The sequence below is a fragment of the Haliotis asinina genome, chromosome 9 (genome assembly GCF_037392515.1).
Source record: "Haliotis asinina isolate JCU_RB_2024 chromosome 9, JCU_Hal_asi_v2, whole genome shotgun sequence".
NCBI lineage: Eukaryota > Metazoa > Mollusca > Gastropoda > Lepetellida > Haliotidae > Haliotis > Haliotis asinina.
In genome coordinates this window covers 36084101-36099865 of record NC_090288.1, presented here as the reverse complement: position 1 = coordinate 36099865, position 15765 = coordinate 36084101, and the positions used below count along the sequence as shown (strand labels likewise).

Here is a 15765-nt window from a genome sequence, read left to right as displayed (position 1 = left end):
AGAATAACTGACGGCTTCAACACTGTCCCCGCCTCCATGGCGGTTCAAGTAACCGACGTCAATGATGAGCCGCCAACACTTAGTTATAACGATGAAGTGAAGGTTCCTGAGGAGATGCCAGTTGGATACGTCATCAGCGGCTTGTTCAGCGCCACCGACAAAGACATGAACGACACCATGACATTTATGCTAGAAGGTAACTGATTCTCACTATAGTTCTGCTACGTCTCAATTTCCTTCTTCCTTCCCATAAACTAAACACCATATGCTTCTGTCCATTCCAGCGTTAACCGACAGCTGTAGAAACTTCTACGTTTTCCTTCCTTCCAGTTCTAAATATAGTAACTAACACACTAGAGACCTCCATTGAATGAACAGATATGATATAATGCAACAGCAACACTGCAAAACAAGCAATTTCGAAGGTTTATGAAAATTGCTTTGAAGCGGCATACATAGATTGCAAGACAAGTAAAATGTAACATCATTACTCCATAACAGAACCAACGTTTTGCACGCAAACATAGCGCCATTACTTCCTCCGTAATATCTCCAGTCTTACAGAACTAGTACTAAATACTGCAATACTGACCGAGACTCCCTGTATTATGAAATGATCACACATATACTAATCATTAAATAATCAAACACAACAACAACAAAAAAGCAAAACAAAACACACACCCCCAAAAAAACCCAAAAAACAAAAACAAAAACAAAACAAACAAAACAAAACAAAAAAAAACGCGTTGACGTATTTCGTATTTTAATGTTGACTAAGCGAAAATACAGTATTTTATCGCTTACCTAAAACATGGTAAAATCATATGGTAAAATCAGATGAGGGGTATCTTTAATTTTGCACCTGGGCTTTTATATATACACATGTATTTTCAGGTAAAACTGTAAAAATCCACTAGGTCTCACACTTGTATCACACTTGTCCCACATGTCTCACACGTGTATCACAATTGTCTCTCTCATGCCTCACAATTGTCTCACACTTGTCCCACAAGTGTCACACGTGTATCACAATTGTCTCTCTCATGCCTCACAATTGTCTCACACTTGTCCCACAAGTGTCACACGTGTATCACAATTGTCTCTCTCATGCCTCACAATTGTCTCACACCTGTCCCACAAGTGTCACACGTGTATCACAATTGTCTCTCTCATGCCTCACAATTGTCTCACACTTGTCCCACAAGTGTCACATATGCTTCACACTTGTCTCACACATTTCTCATATGTCCAACAAATGCTTCACACTTGTCTCACGTCTCACACATTACTCGTATCTCTCACATTTTTTCACACATGCCTAAGACCTGTCTCACACGTATCTCACACTTGTGTGACCATGTCCCATTTAAGGTCCAGAAAGCGAGTTTTTGAACCTTTCCAACAACGTCCTACGAGTACAACGCCGCATCGACCACGACGGCAACGAAGGACACTTCTCGCTGAATGGGTTGACGTTTAGGGTAATGGACAGCCTCAACCACGAAAGCAACATCACCAAGAACATCACCATCATGGACGTGAACGACAACACACCGAAGTTTCCACAGTATATATACAACTTGAATATCACCGAAAACTCCACGCGAGGTGAGAACCATACAGGACACCTAAAATCTCGAATGTTTTATCTAATTATCTAAAAGTGATAATTGCAATCTGAATAAGGGCTAAAAAACGATATCGGAAAAGTCTTTTTCGGCAAAATGATTAATGATCACCAACATGAAAATTGTCTCATCGACAATATAGCTGAGACACATCATGGCTTTGTTGTCTTAACTGGTCATTTACGCTTGAAAACCAAGCGAGGACGTGAGTTACCTCGCGCTCCACAATATTCCAGCTATACAGCGGCGGTCTGTAAATAATCGTGAAAAATCCAGTGATCAACAGCATGTGCTGAACATGTGCTGAGCGATATGCACAACTGGGATATGATGACATGTGTCAACCAAGTGCCTGACCACCCGATCCCATCAGTCGCCTCTCACGATAAGCGTGGGTTTTTGAAGGCCAATTCTAACCCGGATCTTCACGGGTATTTGTTCCCCTAACCATAGTAACAGCCTAGGGTGACATAACCAGGCTGTCACTGACAAGAACATTTCCATATTTCAGAAACATTTCTGATTCAACTTTCGGCGACCGACAACGACTACGGTGGAAATGGACATGTTGTGTATTCCCTTGCTGGGGAAAACGACACTACAAAGTATTTCAAGTTGAACGGAACGGATCTGTTTGTTAACGGGGATGAGATTGACTTGGAAACAATGAAAGATGGGGACGACGAGTTAATGTTGACTGTTATGGCTGTAGATACTCCAGAGTTTGAGCAACCACAAACAGGATCCGCTACTATTCGTTTAAAGGTAACGAGTTCATTCTTAGGCTATAAGATACAGGGCACACTAAACGCACTGGATACAGTAATCACTAACCTTTAAACACCGGGTTAGAGTTGTTCAGTAACACATGTTACCCACAAGTCAACACATTGATTACACAACATTCTCGTTTCCTGTTCACTAGGTTCCGTCCTATTGCGCAACTTAGTGCAATAACCAACCCAGACTTTTTTTTGACTCATTTATCCAGTTAAATGAACTGGATACATAAATATTAATGACTATGATTTGATACATCTAAGCACTTGTATATTGCAACACTATGTTCCACCTAGTCCTTGCAAACATGTCGTACACGGTGCTTAGGCGTTCAGCGAGATCTGACAAACGGAAACCCGGAAGTCGTGGAAATCCCAAAACGAGGCTCTGCGCGAGAAACGTTTGGCGGTCTGGAACGGAATTGATATTATATCAATCTCATTGTGCGTTACAGAACTACACTGAATAGGCGCCTAAATGGTGTTTAACGGTGAGCCAGATCAGATGTGTTGTGAATCATTTTACGACCTCATCAAACAACAGGGACAGTGTATGACGTCGTAGATGCTTACACCTCCTCATAAAATATAGACATACCTTATTTTCAAAGTTTAAAATTAAAATTCATTTGTAAATACCATTTTACTACGGAACAAGGAATTGGAAATTCAGTGTAACCAGAGTTGTTTGTGATGTTTATTTTCACTTTCACAAGTAAACATTCGAACTGGCTGAAAAGAAGGTCATTTTCTGAAATGGTCATGTTTCGGCATTGTGCGACTAACGCCATTTGAATAGGATTTCCTGTATATCCCAGTGTCAGTTGGGGTTGAGAGGAAACACATTTGGTGCAGGTTTTAGACATCTACCATTTTTAGAAGCCACGTGACGGGTATGGTGTTTTGAGAACAAGATCCCTCACGAGGTTGGGTCTGAGATACGAACCTGTGAAGATCCGATTTAGAAATGATTTTCAGTAGCCCATGCTTGTCACAAGAGACAAACCAAAGAGATCACTGGTTCACTGACTTGGTAGACATCGATTACCAGCTACGCACATCGATGCTCGTGATGTTGATTACTGGATCGGTCTGGTTCAGACCGAAAATTGGAAATTGCCACGTGCGGTGTTAAACAAACAAACAAACAAACAAACAAACATAGAGATCACAACACGTGTTAGTTACCATCTATCTCACAAGATACATTTTTTTCAGATTATCTCCAAAAATGAATACGACCCTGTTTGGTCTTCCCCGAAGTTAAACAGCAGTAATGCCTTCCCGGATATGACGTTATCAGAAGACGCTGCTCCCCTGACTCGTGTTGTCATAGTTACAGCCAAGGACGAAGATAAGGGAGAGGATGGGATGATAGGTTACAGCATATCGTCTGTTACTACAGGTACGGCGATTGACAATACCTTCGTAGGCTCAAATGTACATTTTTGTGAGGTTCAGTGTCTCATTTAAATCATTTTTAAAAATTTATTGCGTTTAACTTTTACAACGAAGTATGACTCATATTTTATTTGATAACGTTTTACTATGATTTTGAGTCATAACAACAGAATCATATCCTACCTGTAAATTGTTGATCGGACAATTGTCCATGTTGATTTCATGATGATGTTTGCTCGTATTTGTTTACGGCACTCTCCACCTCATACCTCTTGTCAGCCTGCCGATGCTCTAAAAGGGCAGTTTACGTCATTCCTCCTATGACGGGAGGACGCTTTAACCATTTGGCTATACCACCGCCCTTATGACTGTCAGAACGTCTGGAGAGCGTCTAACTGTAGTAAATTTTACCCTACCTGGCTCTCGGCGTTAATCTCATATGATAAGGTTACGTTTGGTTGGTAGTATAACTATTAATATAATTATATCCATGTTAAACTGCGATATGGAATCTTGGTTGGCTGGTATTATAATGCGTAATTTACCGTAAAAAACTAAACTAAACTAAACTAAACTAAACTAAACTAAACTAAACTAAACTAAAATGAAATGAAATGAAATGAAATGAAATAAATGTTTTGTGTCCCCAGCGTCAGGCGTGGCCACCAATAACACTTTCTGGATAGACGTGAAGACTGGTGAGTTGAAGACAGCTGCCATACTCGACAGTGACACGGGTACAGGTAATTATGAACCCGGGTTTATATTTGCCTTTCTCAGGTGCAAACATCCGAAGTATAGTTGTTTTTTTAACGTATTGGCACGCCCATTTCATAGCAAGAGGCCGTGCATGGTGTGTTTTGGTATTTCGCAACACTCCGCAAATGGGCTTCAGGCATTGTACATACGTTTGGAATCGAACCCCGGTTTGGGGCGTGACAAATCAACATTCTAACCAAACCTCTAAGTTACCACATCATCCATCATAGTACACGATTTCATAAGCAAATTTCAGCTAGATGGCGGTAGTCTGTAAACAGTCGAGCTTGGATCAGACAATCCAGTGATCTACAGCAGGAACATCGATCTACGCGTATGGGATACGATCACATGTGTCAACCAACACCCGATCCCGTTAGTCGCCTCTGACGACAAGCATGGGTTACTGAAGATCAATTCTTACCTGGATCTACATGTGCATATATATACGCACTAAAGATGTTTTGATTTAATCATGGACAAATTGAGTGATTAACTCTTGTTTTCCGGGACACACCGAACTCTGTTTTCTCTTGTTGGTTAAGGGACGATAGGTTAGCCTAGTGGTTAAAGTGTACGCCCGAAGACCCGGGTTCAATTCCTCACATGGGTGGAATGTGCAACTCACCCACTCCTGATGTTTCTTTAAAAAGCAACTACACTGAAGCGCTTCTATTTGGTTCAAGGATGGTTGAGAGATGTTGTGCTATACACGAGGGTTAATGACGTAGGTTTTCGACAGACGACCTTTGCAACCATTCCTTGTTTTCTGCCAGGCGGGGAGGAGTACTACGATCTGCAACTCACAGCAGCAGATACAGGTAACCCCTCCAGGAATACAACGGCATCAATGAGGATCCGCATCTCCAACGTCAACGACAACCCACCTTCTTTCAACAACACCGTAAATGAAATACCCCTGACGGATAACATGAATAAAGGAGACGTGGTTGCCTTCCTTAGAGCGACTGACGCAGATGGCGACAAAATGACCTTCACCCTTGGAGGGCAGTACAAGGATCTGTTCGAGTATGACGGCAAGACAATAAAGGCTGCCAAGACGGTCGCCAGTGGGAAATCTTACGTTTTAATTCTGAGGTATTAGTGTATTTGAAATATATGATGAAAGTGGTGACATGAACTCTTGTTTTAGCTGTTAGACATGAATGAATCATAACTAGAAGGGAAACATATGTTTGTATGTTTAGACTGACTTCAGTTGAGGTCTTTGAATGGCATTAAGAAATACACAAATGAAGAGAATTTTCATGTATGTCAACTTCTTTATTGTGAGACATACGTCTTAATTAGGCCATAACAAAGACGTTGTGTTCCTCATAACTAAGAAGTTAACATCCATAAAGAACGTCTTCCTTGGGTTTTTGTCTAAGGAAAAAGGAAACGAAAGCTTGAAATTGTTCGAAATTACATCAACTTATGTAGTACGATAACATTATTAATGGCATTTTCAGGCAGTCAGTAATTTTGTTTATCTTAAACGACCGTAGCGCAGGGCTGATACACTCCTACACTTTAACACTGACTTACGACAGTGGGAGCGCTGCCATCACTTTATGGAACGCAACCGAGTGGTATAGAGACAGAATCCAGTCCTTTTGTATGTTTGTTACACTGCGCAACCCCTATGAGAAGTGTTGGTGAGTTCTAGGGAAAGGGTGCGTAGGGTCGTTCCCTCATCAATAAAGTCTTCTAATGAGAATTATTGCCAAAGGTTTTCTCAAAGGCTTGATACGTGGATTCTATTTCGGACCTATACCTCTTACGGTCAGTCTGTTAAACTCAATCTGTAAAAACACTCATTTCGTCAAATTACGATTAGTCATTTGGCCAAAGACTAAAATTCTCGGTCATATCTCTAAATGACTGAAATGTTCAACCAGTCATTTGACCAAGTGACTACATCATTTTTGTTTAAAAAAACCCAACAGAAACACAAAAAAGGAAAAGAAGACTTTGTATATCAGTTTCCCTTTGTTGGGACCACATGCGGCACAAATACCTTGCATTTGATGGGCTGACTAAATTGCTCCGGCAATCAGTCTGACTAGAACTAGGTTTTGAGTCATTTGACGAAATGACTGTTTTTACAGATTGAGTGTAACATATCAACGATATACTCATCCAACCAACCACCAACAACACACATATAAAAGAGACAAGAACAAACCTCCCCAGTCATTAGTAAAATTTACGTTTTAAGAAATATACCAAATAATTCCGAAATCATATTTCTACACGTAAGTGCAGTTCATTCTGTGAAATGCTGATCTTATTAATGTGGCAAAAGACTATGTCACCTGTTAATTGACAGAATATGCCCTTATGTTCATGAGGGTCCTTATATCACTCAAACAATTTGAAAACTGGATTAACGAGAGATGACTGCACGTTCATCAGGGCCTCGGACGGTGTCCACAAGGTAGCAGCAACGGCCATCATAGGAAGTGACCAGAGCAATTCTACAGTGGGCGGAAATACAACTGGAAGTGGTGGAACCGGTGGAGCCGGGGCCGGAGCTGGAAAAAACGGTGCTGGTGGTGCCGGTGCCGGTGCCGGTGGAGCCGGTGCTGGTGGTGCTGGAGCTGGTGGAGCCGGAGCTGGTGGTGCAGGTGCTGGTGGAGCCGGTGCTGGTGGTGTTGGAGCTGGGGCAGGTGGGTCCGGAGGAGGAGCCGGGGCTGGTGGAGCTGGAGGACGGGAAGCCGGTGGAGCGGGAAGTGCGGAGCTGGTACTGGAGCCCAGGAATGATTTTCAAATACCTGAAGAATACCCAGTTGGTCTCCCGCTACCAAGCCCCTTCTCTGTATTGGGTGGAGGAAAAAATAACACCCTGACTTTTGAACTCAGTGGTAAGTAATCAGTCCGGTAAACACGTATAAAGGACACATAAGATATGCACTTGATACGCCATTGAAATCGGACACGAGCCTTCCGACCAAACAAGCACTGTCATCTCCAAGACAATACGTGCCTCAGTGTACTGTCAGTACGATACTACTCAAACATTATGGCAGCAATGGTTGAATTTGGACACTGATATCAATTTCAGTGTTTGAGGCCCACATGTTAGTATGAACATATTTTAGAACTTGTCAACATGATTTTTTGGTATTGGTTTGGTTTTGAATAACGCCGCTGGAATATTGCTTAATGCGGCATTAGACAACGAAACCAAAAGTGATGCGTTATTTGCCAGTGCTCCCAATGCGACGTCACATCCCCAGTGGACCAATCATCACTGAAAACCATATCCGAAAGTACACACTCGAACAGTAATAAAAGCAATAGTAATATTAGTAATAGTAATAGTAATAACATGGCGCTCATATCAAGTCATATTACCTGCTCACGGTGGTACTTACATTACTGTCCACGGTCATAGGACCTCCTATCCCTATCGCACTTTCCAATACTCTTTTAACTTCCCAATATTTTTAAAACTCCCCGGGGGCCATATCTTGTTCATACCTTTTGCAATTTCACGCCTTCAGGTGATGACAGCGCCCTGTTTGACATTGAGCCCATCTCTGGAGTGATGAAACTCAAGGAGCGAGTGGACTTCGAGTCCAACACCACGAAGACCTTTCTGGACAGCCTGAAGGTCACGGTCACAGATTCAGCATCCAAGAAGAAAGAAGCCAACATCACCATAAAGTTTATTGATATCAACGACAATGAACCAGAATTTCATCAGAAACTGATAACAGCAAATGCAACAGAAAATTCAACAAAACGTAATAAATCACTGAATCATTTTAGGCTTTACGTGTATTTGAAATCTTCCTAAGGAAAATCAGTTGACCACAAAATATTTTCAGTAATTGTAAAACATTTTTTATGAAATTGTAGAAGTTAAAATCAAGTTGTAACAGCCTTTGTGTTAACCTTTAGTGTATATCCCTTCGGAAACGACCTGTGAACATACGGGTTGGAATTGATCTTTAGTAGCCCATGCTTCTAAGATCACTGAATTGTTTGGCCCAGGCTAGATTATTTACAGATCGCTGCCATATAGCTGGAATATTACTTGAATTAATATTGATAAAAACTGAGTTGGTTTGTTGTTTGACGTCGCTCTATGGCGGCGGGAATCATGTTATTTAAAGTGTCAAATTAGGAAGAGGGCTGTATGAAAAGGGTTTCCTGAGTCTGAGATTTATTACATCGCTATTCAATTTTTTGTTAGATTTGCTTGTGGCCCAGCTAACCTACAGTGACCTTGACCGTGGCCCAAATGGTAACGTGACGCTACAGATAAGCAGCACCAGTCCTCTGTACAGCCTGGAAGGGGACAAGCTATATGTAGACGGAACCCAGCTTGATTACGAGGACGGCAACATTTCTCATTATCAACACACTGTGGTCATTCAAGCAGTGGACAACCCCCAGAGCGGTCCAGCCAAGACAGGCCAGACAGTGGTAGTCGTCAAGGTAGGACCAGTCGTAATGGTCAGAGGAGTTGCAATGTATGGCTCAAGGTCAAAGGAGTTGCAATGTTTGGGTCAAGGTCAAAGGAGTTGCAATGTTTGGGTCAAGGTCAGAGCAAAAGGGTCTGTTTCGTTTTCGTGTCACGGTCACCTATGTTCAGTACTTCTTGTTACACGAGTTGGGTAGTTGTAATCAAGAACGTTTGCCACAGGTACTGTGAGAGAGTGATTGAGAGATGGTTTTATCACAGCATGGAAGCTTGGTGTGCATTGTTATGAAGTCGTGCCGGTCTTAGACAAGAACCATTATTTGTGAATCACAAATGGGGAAATTGACAAACTTGGAAACATAGCCAACCCTATGGGATGCAAGTCTGACGCGTGTATTACTGTTAGGAGTCTAGTTATACTCCACTTTGAGGGATCTAAAGGATTCAACTCCAATTGTGCGTGTTCAGTGACCTGTTTCAGTGGCTTTTTGACACGTTGTCTTGTTCCAGTATCTGTTCATGTTCCATAATTCATCATGTTCCGTTTTGTAAGATTCCCGCATGTCAGTGTGTACTGGGTTCTTGCTGGAATCACTTGACACGGAACATACAATAATACTGTCTGTTGATGATGATGATGATTTCACTACTTTTAAATACCGATGACACTCGTTGGTTAGAATCTTAAGCAGCCCATGCTTATCGCAAGAGGTGGCTAACGGAATCGGATGGTCAGGGTGGCTGACTTGGTTAATACGTGTCTTCACAAACCAGCAGGGTAGATTCTCACTGGATTGGCAGATCCACGTTCAATTATTTACAGACAGCCATCATTTAACGGGAATATTGCTGAGTGTGGCGCTGAACGATATTGATGTTAATGACTGTGCTACCATTATACGTTGATGTTTTTCGATTCCAGAACACATATATGCTCACGGAGTTCAACGCCTGTTGATTCACTATTTAGGTCATGGCTTCTGTTCATCTGTTTTCTTTACTCTGTGAGAAGGGTAATTAGCCTTGTGGCTGAATCGCTCTCTTGTCACGCCGACAATACAGTTTCCACTCAATTGTTCAGTATATGGAAATAATCCTGTTGTGATTTTTTGTGAATGTTTCAAAAAGCGGCATTGCACCACCTTTACTCCAACGAGAAACCTACGTGTGATATAATTTGACGAGTTTTGGGTCTGAGCATTAACACATCATTTCTAGTTATTATGTATTTGGGAGTGATTGAGTGTGACCGTTCGCCACTTTTAGCAATTTTCCAGCAATATCACGGCATGGACTCCAAAAAAAAAAACGGTCTCCGCACGTTGTATCTATCTGGAAAATAGAACCCGGGAAGTCGGAGGGACGAGCGAACGCTTTAGCCACTTGGCTACTCCGTGAACGTTGTGGAGGCATATACGTAAAGTACTCACCACCGTGAACTTCCTGAATCGTGGGTGGTAATAATACCATTGTTGTTTTCTGTGACTAGATTGTACCTGACAATGAATTTGCCCCCGTGTGGAGCCAGCCCGACATTGACTCAGATGGCAGTTTCCCTAACAAGTCGTTGTTTGGAGTTGACACTCCTCTGGCGGAAGTGGGCACGTTCATCGCCACAGACCAAGATGGTGGCGAAGACGGGCAGCTGGTCTACTCATTGACTTCCGCCGTCACAGGTACTCTCCACCAAGATGATGACAAGATCATTCGTGATTAGCCGTGTCCCCGCCAACAGCAACTCGTGTCCCCATAGTGACCACTTTATGAAATTGTTTCTTACTTTGCGTTGAAATGAATGGCGTAAGATTAAACCTTTTGGTCCTCATTTGCCATTGTTTTGTAAATTCATGTAGGTAATTGTTCTAGATATCCTGTATTTGTGATTTTCGGTCACTTGTGAATTAGACAGTTGTTGGCATGTGTTGTGCTTTCATCAGAACAAAAGTATTAGTATAAAGGACATTGTTTGGAAGACTCCAGAACTTAATTATGAAGCCATTGTCGTGTTTACTGCACAATGTACGGGTCGCTAGGAAACAGGCCAGTTGTTACGAATGGTAGCGATGCTAGTGAATCTAAATTAGTGACAAGAATCACTTTTTGTGGCATACTCTTGGAACATAAAGGAATCGGTTATAGGGTGCATATTCGCGTCTTTGTGTATTGTTACAATCCTTTTATATTTCTTAGTGAAAACTTGGTATGATTGGACATGTAGAGCACATTATGCTATGTTTACACTTTTCATTATTTTGTTGATACTCAAAGTTAAACCACTTGCAAACACATATACGATCCATTCAACAGAAAACGGCGAGAACGTAACGGGCGCATTTACTGTCGACCCACTCACCGGCGTCGTGCTGACAACTGTCCACGTCGACAGCGGAGCGAAGACGGCAAGCTCCTACTTTGACGTCGTCGTTGCTGTCGCGGACAAGGGCACTCCGCCGAGGACTACCGAAGGAAAGATCCGAGTCAATATCGATGTGACGCAGACAGTGTCTAAACTCACCAAGACAGCGCGCTTTGTGTCGCAGTTCGTGGCCAAGGTTGCTGAGGATGCAGCGGTCGGCGATGTCGTAAAGAACTTCACCGGAGCCTTCCCCGGCGCGGAGAAGACGGACTACACGGTCACGGGAAAGTGGAATGACACCTTTGAGTTCGATGGGCTCAATTTGAAAGTTAAGAAGCAGCTGGACTATGAAAGCACACGCATTCATTTTGTTGACATTAGGTACAATAAATGTTAAAGATTTATGACTTTTTCAAACATACTTGTAAAATAAATGTCAATGTAATTACGGATTGTCTTCTCGCCATTTTATAGGAAATAGTGAGTGAGTGGGTATTTACGCATTTTAACAATACTTGTATTCAAGTAGAAATTCCTAATATGCATGGCTTCAATCAACCCACATTTGGCAATACATACACTATCCAAACTAGTATTTAGTGACTCGATCGCTTCGTGGAACAAAACGGACGGGCAAAAGAACCGATACAATGCTCTTGTTGTAAATGGGTTTCCCACTTCTGGCGACCCCGTGTATATTTTTGACAGGCCCACTGAGCATTCATGGTTTCAAAACATGTATACACCAACGCCATTCTCAAACTCAAACTTAACAGACGAGAGTAGCGTTATACCTGACACGCGCTTAGATTAATTCCTAAATGTAAATATCAATTATATCTTCCACAAATACTGCGGTAAAGGTTTACCCTTCTCTGCTACGTGTTCAGTGTAACTGAGTAAATTAACGCATTTTTTTCTGCGTGGCATTCTGCAGGATAAGCGACGGATCAAAAGATGAAACTGCAGTGATGGCTGTCAGAGTGAATGACCTTCCAGATGAGGCACCAAAAATTGAAATTTTGTCGTCATCAGTACCCGAAGAGTTACCTCCCGCTTCTGTGGTCGGCCGGCTGTTCAAGGTCACCGATGGCGACCAGAACGACTCGCTGACATACAAACTAACAGGTATTCTTACAAGCAGCTTCAAAATGTCAACTGGAGATGAAGTTTCAGATTATTCGTCCAGTATTAATAGGGCAAGTGTTTAATTAATGCAAATATGTACATATTTGAAATGTAATGAACAGCAATAGAAACGCAGGTGTAAATCTGTAGAAATCAAAGTAATCGTTCATGTGCATGTGTCATGTGTCTTCTATGGCCCAAAAGTTGCGTTTCTTTTGCCGTTCAGTATAGAAACGGGTTTTACATATGTATGCTCTCTGAAATATGGAAATGTTACAGAGCTATTCATAGAGTTAGTGGGTTTGGGATTTATGGAGTTTATAGTAATATTGTGAGGGAAAAATAAGGGATCATATGAAAGCACAAGTGTACCCTTAATTTTGGTCCAGGTTTCTTCTCAAGGTATGCAATACAAAGCCTGTGAAGAAACGTTGGAAAAAATGAAGAAACACTTGTTCTTTTATGTGATCCCTTAGTTTTGACCCTCAGTATATATTTCCAGGACATCGCCGCGTGCAGCATGGGAAAGGGATTTTTCACGCAGTGTATCCATGGTGAAAATCGAATCCTGCAGCAAACATGGAAATCGAACTGTGTTATAGTCTAGTTGTTAAAACGTTCACCCCTTCACTCGCCACGATGAAGCCCGGGGTTCGATTCTACACATGGGTACAATGTGTGACGCCCATTTCTGACGTAAGCCATCGTGATACTGGTGGAATACTGCTAAAACGCATTCACTCCTTGACATACTAGGCGAGAAGAACGTCACCAGTTGTCGGAAAGTAGCATGAACCTAAGCCCAGCTTGATTCATTCAGTTCACAGATTCTTAAGAAACAATCTGTTGTTCAATCCTCTAACATGTTTAGCAGCTTCGGAGAGCTTTGATAAATTTTTAACGAATTCATCATTTGAAACTGTACTAAAAAGGTTTCTACTGTTTCCAGGCGACCATGCCAAATATTTTGACATCAACGCGGAAACCGGAGTTCTGTCAGTGAAAGAAAAACTGAATCGGGACGGAAAAGATGGTATCCAGTTTCTTGATCAGCTGATGCTGACCGTGACAGACCGTGCTGGACTGACGACTAATTCCAGTCTTAACCTCACCGTACTTGATATGAACGACAATATCCCCACACTTAGCAACGGTGGTTTGGATCTCAATATTACAGAAAACTCTACAAGTGGTAAGTGTTTGTCTGAAGGCATAGTGTCTGAATCAGTGGTGAGTGTTTGTCTGAAGGCATAGTGTCGGAATCAGTGATGAGTTTGTCTGAAGGCGTAGTGTCTGAATCAGTGGTGAGTGTTTGTCTGAAGGCATAGTGTCTGAATCAGTGGTGAGTGTTCGAGGGCATATTGTCTGAATCAGTGGTGAGTGTCTGTCTGAAGGCATAGTGTCTGAATCAGTGGTGAGTGTTTGTCTGAAGGCACAGTGTCTGAATCAGTGATGAGTGTTTGTCTGAAGGCATAGTGTCTGAATCAGTGGTGAGTGTCTGTCTGAAGGCATAGTGTCTGAATCTTCAGGACATATTTTAAATTGAAGATCGGTATGATTTTAGTAAGAAAATTGGAAGTAGGTGCAAGTGATTATCAAGACTATTTTGCCAAATGGTTGTTTGGACTGTAGTTGTTCTATGCTGCATTCTGCATCATTCCGTGTATACCAGGCATGAATGGACTCTAAAATCAGTGGTTTATAGCATGCACACGGCGTAACGCTATCAGGTTTTAGGTTTCAGGGCCTGGTGCGCAGTGAAATAGCATACACAGTTAAGTGGTTGTGCAGATCCGGGTTAGAACAGGAATTCAGCAGCACGACGTGGCCATTTCCACCGTGATCGCTGACAGCTGAACCAGAAATTCTGAAATATGGAAATGTTCTTGTCAGTGATTGGCTGGATATTATACGTTGCTCACTGGTCACGAGGGGGATATAAACGAAAATTGTGACCATGTGCGGAAACGAACCGGTCTTTGGCATGACGCCAAACCGCTTTGACCATTACGGTGCCCCGCCGATGATAAAACAAAACTGGCTCATTAATGAACACAGATACTATTTTGACGTCACTGACCTGCGAGGACCCGGATGAAGGTCAGAACGGCAACTGTTCCGTCGAGTTGAAGACTGATTTGACCAGCATCTTCAAGATGAAAGGGTCCGATCTGACAGCTGACGGTTCTCTGATCGACTACGAAGGACTCAGTGACCAACAGTTTATCTACAAGGTCATCGTGGTGACCTCTGACCACCCGGATGGAGGTCAGCCCCACACATCATCTATCACAGTGGACGTCAAAGTGAGATCGAATCGCGTGCAATATTTTTTGTGTGTAGACGTGTACATGTGTATTGCTAACATAGATTTAAGCTGATTTTGGGACTATAGATGTGTGTTTGTAGGTAAATAGATCTGTACCTTGTAGAGGATTATCGATGAGCTAGTTATAAGGGGATAGATATGTGTTCGCTTTGAAGACATTTACGCGTTTTATTCGTAGATGGATAGACAGATGTTCAGTCCAGGTAGACTTAACCTAAGTACTTTTCATTACACTCCACTACTAAGTCTCAGTGGTGGAGTGTAACCAATACCACTGAGACTAAGTTTACTTAGACTGGATAGATGCTCTTTTTAGAGGAATATTGGTGTGTTAGTTACATAGGAACATATGCCTGTTCGCTTTGAAGAAATTCGTGTGTTTTGTTTGTAGGTGTATAGGGAGACGTTCGTTTCAGAGAAATACCAATGTCACGTTATGTGTTCATTATAAAGAAATAATGTGTTCGCTTTGAAGAAATTTATGTGTTTTGTTCGTAGGTGAATTGGTGAGTTTGTTTAAAAGATGTTTAAGATATGTACTCAGTATAAAAGAATTATTGTTAAAAAATCAAAGTATAAGGTATAAAAGGATAGGTATGTTTGTTTAAAAGAACACATGTTTAATCTGTCTGCTAATAATGGGCGGGAAGTGTTCATTTGGTGGACACATGTATAGACACATGTTAATTCTTTCTTTGAAATTTATTCGCTTTACTAGCATTAGCTACCGTCTCTGTCACATCTTCAGTGAGGTATAGGAGATTTAACATCTGTGAATGTTTCATTGGACTGATTTGGGGACTTTGAAGCATGATGCGGACTGGATACTGTTATTTGTATTATAACTGAAATAGCAAGGACACGGTCACGTATTTAATTATTCAAAAGTGAATTATAATATATATCATGTTTGAGGAGCACTAGTGAGAAATTATTTACCTCTCACT

General features: G+C 41.8%; 1 protein-coding gene across 1 annotated transcript in view; it reads left to right on the top strand.

Annotated features, from left to right (window-relative positions):
• LOC137297224 (fat-like cadherin-related tumor suppressor homolog) overlaps positions 1-15765 on the top strand; it is a 45475-nt gene that overhangs the window by 2192 nt on the left and 27518 nt on the right. The window contains exons 4-17 of the mRNA XM_067829237.1: positions 3-196; positions 1375-1611; positions 2143-2396; positions 3629-3815; positions 4462-4554; positions 5347-5668; positions 6989-7437; positions 8080-8322; positions 8775-9019; positions 10495-10681; positions 11313-11742; positions 12299-12489; positions 13439-13681; positions 14548-14795. Coding sequence (XP_067685338.1) covers positions 3-196; positions 1375-1611; positions 2143-2396; positions 3629-3815; positions 4462-4554; positions 5347-5668; positions 6989-7437; positions 8080-8322; positions 8775-9019; positions 10495-10681; positions 11313-11742; positions 12299-12489; positions 13439-13681; positions 14548-14795 — 3523 coding nt within the window. The remainder of the gene's footprint in view (positions 1-2; positions 197-1374; positions 1612-2142; positions 2397-3628; positions 3816-4461; positions 4555-5346; positions 5669-6988; positions 7438-8079; positions 8323-8774; positions 9020-10494; positions 10682-11312; positions 11743-12298; positions 12490-13438; positions 13682-14547; positions 14796-15765) is intronic.